Source organism: Cibotium barometz, chromosome 11 (genome assembly GCF_041138505.1).
Source record: "Cibotium barometz isolate CiBa-2024 chromosome 11, ASM4113850v1, whole genome shotgun sequence".
Taxonomy (NCBI): Eukaryota; Viridiplantae; Streptophyta; class Polypodiopsida; order Cyatheales; family Cibotiaceae; genus Cibotium; species Cibotium barometz.
The window spans coordinates 24430802-24439332 of NC_141056.1; the positions used below are offsets into that span (position 1 = coordinate 24430802).

At 42.9% G+C, this 8531-nt stretch overlaps 1 protein-coding gene across 2 annotated transcripts; it reads right to left on the bottom strand.

Moving 5' to 3' along the window:
* Window positions 1-2091: 2091 nt before the first annotated feature.
* Window positions 2092-6843, bottom strand: LOC147633941 (uncharacterized). 2 transcript variants are annotated; one of them, XM_086805011.1, is made up of 11 exons: window positions 6705-6843; window positions 6409-6601; window positions 6230-6310; window positions 5349-5619; window positions 5076-5221; window positions 4873-4981; window positions 4609-4678; window positions 4417-4518; window positions 3448-4271; window positions 3183-3303; window positions 2092-3073 (listed from the first exon to the last, which is right to left on the bottom strand). In XM_086805011.1, exons 2-11 carry the CDS (start codon window positions 6521-6523, stop codon window positions 2957-2959), a joined length of 1956 nt encoding a protein of 651 aa, XP_086661137.1. In that variant the 5' UTR covers window positions 6524-6601; window positions 6705-6843; the 3' UTR covers window positions 2092-2956. The 2 variants fall into 2 exon arrangements, with proteins under 2 accessions (XP_086661137.1, XP_086661136.1); XM_086805010.1 differs by having other exon boundaries at window positions 6230-6313.
* Between the last annotated feature and the right edge of the window lie 1688 nt (window positions 6844-8531).

Below are 8531 nucleotides of genomic sequence, written 5' to 3' on the forward strand. Positions count from 1 at the left end.
TAGGTTTGTAGTCCTTGGTTCAAGAAGCAAGGTGTGTATGTTGCTTAAGAATCTCTATGGTCTAAAACATGCCCTATATGCATTACTAGTGCATTGGTTGATAGTTTGTAATTGGTCTAAAACATGCCCTATATGCATTACTAGTGCATTGGTTGGTAGTTTGTAGCTAATGGGAAATCTGTATGTTGTTTTAACCAAGGTAAGGATACAATTATTTTCATTTATATAAGAAGAATATTTCACAAAATCAACAAATGCATGGTAGTGAGTTTTAGACGATAGATCTTGGGCTGATGTACTACTACTCTTTTGGGGATAAAATCTAGTAGATTCTCATTTCTTAGTAAAGGTACTCTATTCTATGGAGATATGCTAGAGAGATGTTGAAAACCTTTGGTATATATGAGTGTCTATTAGTTGGTACTCTTGATAGAGGCTGACTTGAAACAATCTAATCTTTGATTCCACACTAAGAAAGTGCTTTATGGCTCTTTATTCAGCTTGGTTTTTCAAGTATCTGTTGCACGCACAAAACATTCAAACCAGACTTTTCGAGTGTGCACATGAGGGTTTTTTATCCTAGTAGGGCCTATTGTGGAGTCTTGCCTTGAATAGTTCACTATTGCACTCTTATTGAGAATTTAACCCATTCTCTAGCGCATGCACAAAACATTCACACCCAAACTTTTTAAGTGTGCACATGAAGGTTTCTTATCCTAGGAGGGCCTTATATAAAGTCTTGCATGAATATCTCCTACATATGAAGTCTTGCATGAATATCTCCTAAATAGCTCAATGTTGCACACTCATTGAGAATATAGGCTACATCGTGCATTGCATTGCTTGAATAAAACTAAACCATTGAGCTACTTGTTTTAATTTTGCAAGTGGCTTGATTTGACTTTGCAAATACATAGTGCTCTTGATTATAAATTACATTAAGTTGTTTATTGTTGCCACACCTCCTTGCAAAGAGCCATGCAATTAATACTAGACATGAATTTACCTCCCTAATCTAATTCAAACTTCTTTAGCTTGGCACATTGTTGAAGTTTAGCTAGCGCAAGCCATTGTTTATAGTTTGCAAAGCATAATGCCCTTCCTTTAGCAAGACATGCACCCATCTTTTCTTCTTGTAGTAGTTGATCAAAAATAGAAAGGAAGTCCATGAGCTAGAGTTATGGCTTCATGTGGAGACTACTAATGTGTACAAAGTTGAATTTGCTTTGTTGGTGCTTCTTGCTCATTTTGCAAACTTCAAAAATATGCATTATTTGTGAAAAAGGGATACAAGATGTTTAAAAAGCTAACCTTGTTCCAGTTTGCAAGAATTTTAAGTCCAAAATGCTCATAACATGGCTTGTTGGTTCCATATGGGCTACTAAATGGGCTTAAGTAGCCAAGACCATCAATGCAAGACAACATAACTCCATTTGAAACCCCCAACAAATATAGCATTCCCACTACAATATCATACTTAGTGTGTACTTCAAAACACTAGCCTCACACCAATTATGTAATAGTGAAGGCCAAGTACACAATTGACAGCCATTGTTCAACTTCCGTGTTCTTTCTCAATGGCTGGCCTGGTTTTGTTATTTGAATCTTGTGATGCCCTTTACGCCTATGCATACAACCATCTTCAAATAGTCTCTTGAGCGCCTTGGTCTTAATTCTCGGCCTCCAACTTCCACACTATTCTCATCATTGCCCTCTACTGTGTTACTCTTCAGGTTGAAATTAATGTTGCTACCACTATAATTTTCAAGCAAGTGTAGCTTGCTGCTAGCTGCTCCTCTCTATTAGCTTTGTGCAACTGTGAGCTTTTGTGTTGATCTGATCATAGGCAATCTATGCTTCTTTAAACCGCCATAAGTTGATGTTCTCTCTTGGTCTAAGAAGCACAAACTGGAGGAAGGTAAAGGGAGGTAAGAGGCACACCGCACGGGCGCGTGCTGTGCGGGGGAGGGGGGGGTGTTGTTTTTGGGATTTGCAGGGGGGCGCTTTGGCCCAGATTTATCACACAGGCTTTAGCAACCACTAACCACCAGTAATCATTGAGACAGTTGATAAAAAATGAGAGACCAAGCAGGAAGAAAGGAACACATTCAAAGTGAATTGAGTGAAAGAACTTGTATCAAAGGGTAGAATGGAAAACTTAACTTGCTAAAGGAAAGATGGACTTCAGACTCAAATGTTTACAAGCTAGCTTGATCAGCCTTTTTACAGTAAGAAACAGTCCATCGGTTGCACCAAACAGGGCATGGGAGCAATCAAAAAGTCACTAGTGGCACTGTATTAAACAACATTTTGATTTCACCTTTTCCGGCTCACCAAATGTCCATTCAAATTATTTGACCCACAACATCGGGCCAACGAGTGTGTTGGTCCAGCTTCTGAGTAAACCAGGCAACCCTCTTGCTTGGATGAAGCTGTGCATGACTGACCAGTTCGCCCACACTCAGCCACTTATACAATCTGCCCATCTGCTAAGCTTCGGGAGTTCTTCAAGACAGAAGGGCTTCCATCTCTTCCAGCAACCCACACAAGGGCTACACAAACTTAACATTTCAGACACATTTTCTTTTGGGAAAAGCTTCTTAATTAGCTACCAACCACTGCATTGTTTTGGGCAATGCTTCCTACTTTAGTTAGATTAGCTGCATACCACATGTGAGCCGGCATGCCCCAAAAGACTTGCTTCCCCCTACTTGTAGAAAGATCAAGGATACTGCAGAACAAATAAGAGAAAGGGAGGGAAAAGAAAAGCAGGCTACATATGATGCAAAAATTTGCTTTCATACAGACCATCTTGGAAAAAAAGCCTACATAACTTTTGCTTTTTGCCCTACCCCACCGAGCAAGATGCCCCCACCCAATGATGCCCTATACAAGTAAGAGACCCAACCAGGGTACACCCCCAAAGGACAAAACTTCTTTCCACAAACCCAGTAGATCAAATGGCCAATGGATTGACTTCAATCTTCGGTCTTTTCTTTGGATGCTCCGATTCTTGTGAAGACCCAGTTTCCTTACTTTGGGATGGCGGAACTCCCGTACTCATTGTTGCAGTCTGTTTGCAACAGCAACAAAAATCCGGCTTATTAAGCAATACACACTAACTTGATCTTGGCTGGGTAACAGGTCAATGCTAGTTAGCCAGTAAGGCTTTATACATGTACCTTTTTGGAGCTTGTAAGTACCGATTCACCAGGCTTTCCAAGGTCTATCTGGACAGATATAGTAGCTTGGGCCAAATCTATCCCAGAACTCTGCAATGCCCGGGTTAACGTGTCTAACAACCTGGTAAGATAATGCATAAGACCATCTTATCAAACCACAATCCAAACCTCTTATCACAATCTCAATAAGCCGTACCATGTAAGCCTAGGCAGTAACTGAGTCTATAATGTACATCAACTGCAAAATTTGACCACGACTACACACCCTTGTGAGTAGACAGACGATATGTTGATAACACCACCAAGGATTGCAGGTGGCTCTTGCTCATTTTCCAGAACCTCACCTTTGTGCTCTCCTTTAGGTCCATCAATCACACCATATACTGGCCTACCGTCATCCTTTCCATCAAGACCAAGTGCTGGCCTGCCGTCATCCTTTCCAGACTCCTTCAAAGTAGAGCCAATGTCGGTTTGGTACATGTCTATCACTTGACTTGACCTCATTCTTTCTTCCAGTTCTTCATCGGGCTTCCTGTGGTTTGAAATCGTTGGATTGCGCTCAGGGCTTCTGAACTTTTCATGGTCCTGATCAAGCACATAATTTGAGGTTTGAGATGCCAATAGATTGCTCGTTTGTTGCAACTGCGGCAAGGCTATGGCTTCTACTTTGTTGTACAGACAACATTTAGCTTTGATTGCAGCCTGTTCCTCCTGACGAAGCAAATGGCCAAACATTGTCCGCCCTTCTGGCATCAAATGTGGGACACTGTGAAACATGGTGCTAGACGCTTGTTCTAATGTCGAGATAGCTGGAGGCTGTGTGAAAGTCAGCAGTGTGGGCTTACTGACTAGAGATTTGCTCTCATAGTTTGAAAGACAGGTCGGCACGCCCTGCAATGCGGAAACCTGTGCCATGCTGGACGACAACTCTGAGCTATTTATGCTGTTTTCACACGTTATCCTCAGCAGACTTGACCGACTTCTCGTATAGCCATTTGAATCCGGGGCTTCCTTGGTATCATAAGTGACTGTGGACACTAACGGAACATATGAAGCATCTGCTGCCGCATCTCGGTGTCCAGAATTCCTCTGCGTGACATAGTTGGAGAAAGTTTCAAAACTACAAGCCCTCCTCTTTCGATCTATTGAAAAATTTAGAGAACATTCAACTCACCAGCATCTACAAATATAAAGGTTTTCAAACACTACTACCATATAAATTGAAATTACGCACATCCCATGAGATGGATTTTGCTCTCTCTTGTTGTTGCCCCCCATGCTCTGCAGCCTCATACTTTTTAACCTTTTCGTGCAGCATTTGTATGTATTCAATAACCTGCCAAATCAAGATTATAGGAGCACTTAATACATTCAAGTGAATGCATTGAAAGATCTCAAAAAACAGTTAAAGAAACCAGACCCATACCTCTAGCAAGAAAGAGGCTTTATCCCTTTTTTGGTCGGCATTTGGTAGCAGTTGTCGCAGCATTTGAAACCTGCATAAGCAACAAATTCAAGAGGCCCCGATTGTTAAACTGTTGTGGCAGGGTTTGGACAGGGCCCAAGACAGTCAACTGAACTTTGACAAGGCCTATGGCAGTCCTGTGGGCCTGCCCATTCCACCCTCTACTTGCTGTCATCGGTGTGCTCAAACTATTGTTTTGAGTGCAATCAATCAACATGATATTACCTGTCATTAATTTTGCTGCGCCTGCGTTGTTCCGTGGCCGAGTGTTTGGACCTTGGTGTAATCCCTTTGCTATCCATACTTTTCCCGTCCAGCTGCTGTGTTGTGTCACCTGCAGATTTTAGAAGTATTAGGTGAAAATAGCAATCTAGTCTTCAAAATTTAAAAGCTTTAACATGCACCAAGACTCAAGTCGAGTAATCTACATTTTTGATAGCGGCTTTCTTTCTTTGGATGGTAGCCATGATCAAGTGATTCATCATCTTCATCATCATCATCTTCCGATGGGACTCTTGCCGGTCTTTTATTTCCATCTAATATCTCTAAACCAACTTGCTGCTGCTGCCAGTGCCTTCAGCATGGTGAACATGCAAAACTTAATAGTGGACCATCATAAACCCACATTAAAGCCAGGCAGTTTTCCCAAATCAACATGAAGCTACTGTAACAACATAAAAGGAGAGAGATCTGAATCATACTTGTTGATGGGTATGCCATGTGGAACATGGGCTTTTGCAACATAATTTATATTTGAAGACCTATACTTTGACTGAAGATTCGATGGTAGCTCTAACGTTCCATTAACAAGAGCATAAGTAGTCTGCTGGCCCGTGCCGTAGTCTCCGCTGCTCGTATGAGGTTTGGTAGCACTGAGTACAAATCCATGTGGCAATAGATTGCTGCTGCCAGGCTTTATACTTTTCTGCAGCGGCTGTAGAAGATCTTGTGTTGTCACAGAAGATTGTGATCCTGCCATTAGGAGACGAATATGAGCACAAAACAAGTGAAGTGGGGGGAAGGTGTGTGTCTGGAGAGACAGGGAGGAAGGGGGAAGGGCCCTTGGTAACAAGTACACATGATCGAGCGTGCATGCTATACAAAACATAAACACATGTAGTGCCTGTTCACAGCGTTAAGGCACGGCTATGCATACACACAACTACAGGCACATAGATACATCGTTTACAATCACACACAAATAGGTATATGTATGCAGATGCTTATAGATAAAGTACATCAGGCACATAAACATATAGATATCAAGCTTGTTGTACATCAGGCCCATACGCCCACAGATATGTGTTTGCAAAAAGTCGTAGACGCTCATAGATACATGTACACCAGGCATGGATATATGAACATATGCACCCTGTACATCAGGCCACACACACACACATAAAGGCATGTCATAGATACATGTGCATCAGGCCCGTCCACCCACATACACTGTAAATTAGGCCCTTTCACACACAGTGAAATGTACACTCGCGACACCCATAAACGCACATGAATACACCCACACGTGCAGGCAATTAACATAAAACGTAAAAAATTGTCTTGATCAAGCCACATGTTGTACCATTTTTTGTTACAGATACAGTAGAAGATGTGCTCCCGCTGCCACAAAGCGACAAAAAATCGTGGATAGTTGCTTCCTTTCCTGCTACAAGGATTTTAATTTCACGCTGAGAGAGAACGAAAAATATTTATAGCTGCATGTCATGGGAGAGGCTTTGAAAGGAAGCATGATCTGCTAACCTTCAGTGGTAGCAGGTTGCTGCAAATCGCGGGCCTCCAAATCCAAGGATTGTTGAGGCAAAGGAGCGGGGCCTGGTTGTTGAGAGCTTGGAATCCCAGACTCTAACTGAGCCATGGCAGCCTTTGTGTTATTCTATCCAGCCAATTATTGACCTTAAGTTTCCTCAGAAAAGCATGGTGTTGGTATACGACCCTTGCGTATAGAACATAGAATTTGCTCAGGAAATTTGAAGGATATGGTGTAGAAATCATACTCAATAAAAGCTAAAACAGTGTAGAAACAATGCTTGATTCACCTGTGAACCTTTGAAAGCGAGGAAGATGCCAAATCTGAGGACCCAACGCAGGCTGAAGTTCGCAGAAATCAGAGATTTGAGAACCCAAAACTGAAAAGAGGGACTTGAGAAGCAGAAGCACGTGAGTTCACCGGTAGACCGGCAGCTGCCCGTTTCCCCCTCCGCCTGGCCGCTCACAAGTCACGCGTCGGTCACGGTCTGTGTCCTGCGCATCACGTGGACCACCTCGCTGCCGGTTGCCGCGTCCACGTGCACGGCCTGCCCCGGCCACGCCGGCCCCACAAGTGCACACTGCACACACCCCGTCCCTTTATGACGCGCACGCACGTGCTCTTCACCCGCCTTTTTACGCATACGTGGCCCCCGCGCCTTGCACAGTGCAATACCCCGCAGCCTCCCTGCCTCGCATGGTGCATCATGCCGCCTGCATGATTGATCCATGACGTGGCTCATCACCCACCTTTCACATTTTAAATGGACGATCTCCCTAGTAAATAGGCACAATTTTGAACAAGCATTTCCTTCATAATGTTGTCCAATTTATTACTATTTTTTGAAAAATTGGAGGCCTCAATTTTCCTTCTCTTCACCAAGCTCCAGGATAACGCCAATCCTAACCCCTGCCTTGCATAGGCCAAGGCGGTTTACATAGTTTGCAAGCCTTCAAATCCTACTTTAGGCCAAGTTAAGAGTATTTTTCCTACATAACCTAGATAGGTATTGTGAATTGGATGTCATTTGAGGCTCAAGTTTCTAGCCTCAAAAACGACTGCACTAATGAGGGATTTACCTCCATCGATACTTTTTGTTTTCAATACGGAAAAATCCTATGGATTCAGATTCCTTAAATTTGAGAAGAGAGACCATATATCATCTCTGAGGAGGCACAAAAGGATGAGAACATTGTTACACATGCCCAAGAGGACGCACGTCCCTCCCCAAAAGCTTGTGGGAAGAGAACATCGACTCTCTCAGAGACGTGGGGGGATGCGCACGAGCTTAGCCTTCCTCGTGTGGGTAGCTATGTGTCATTGTCTTCTAACAGGGTAGAAGATAGACATGGGTGACATCTAGGCCAAGGCGGGCAGTGAGGGAACTTGAATGGAAATTGTACATATCACTGGCACCTTTGAAGACCGCATCACGAGAAGTAGCAAGAGGTTGATGACGATAGAGGATAGCAAGAGAGAGATTATTGGGGACGCAGAGCAAGAGAGGAATTGATGTGGTAATGAGATGAGATGACGGTTATAAAAACCTTCATTAAATAAGGTTGAAAAAACCTAATAATACCTTAGCACTTTTAAGGTTTTCCTATTACGCCTCTTACACAAATTAATGAAAAAACATTTCTCCCTCGTTATCGGCCCCCCTATTAGCCTATAGAATGAGCAAGTCTAGTGGGTCAAAGCAACTTAATAAGTTACTCTCTCTCTCTCTCTCTCTCTCTCTCCACCTTTTCATCCCTCCCTGACGTGGTTAGTGGTCACGTCACCTCCTTCTCCCCTACCACTCTCCCCTTCCAGCAACCACCTCATCATCACACACATATTCAAGATGAGGTAGTTATAGGTGGTGTTGCTCGCCTTCCCATACAACTTTATTGATGCAACCTTCATCATGTAAGTATGTTGCAACTACGTAGAAAAAATTTGTCCATCATCCTTTTAGCCTTCAATTTTGCATGTTGGATGAAGCATGCATCCTTCACCATGTAAGTACACAAGCCCCTAGCTTCCCTCATAATGTGTTGCAACTAAGTAGAAAAAATCTGTCCATCATCTTTTAAGCCTTGAATTTCACAAGTTGGATGAAGCATGCATCGCA

Bases quoted from the DNA above. Each gene is read 5' to 3' on its own strand.
- LOC147633941 (XM_086805010.1), bottom strand. From the start codon at position 6,523: ATGGCTCAGTTAGAGTCTGGGATTCCAAGCTCTCAACAACCAGGCCCC. The intron at 5,620-6,229 runs GTACAACATGTG...TCCTAATGGCAG, and splicing joins TGTATCTGTAACAAAAAATG to GATCACAATCTTCTGTGACA. The intron at 3,074-3,182 runs GTACATGTATAA...TGTTGCAAACAG, and splicing joins TACTTACAAGCTCCAAAAAG to ACTGCAACAATGAGTACGGG.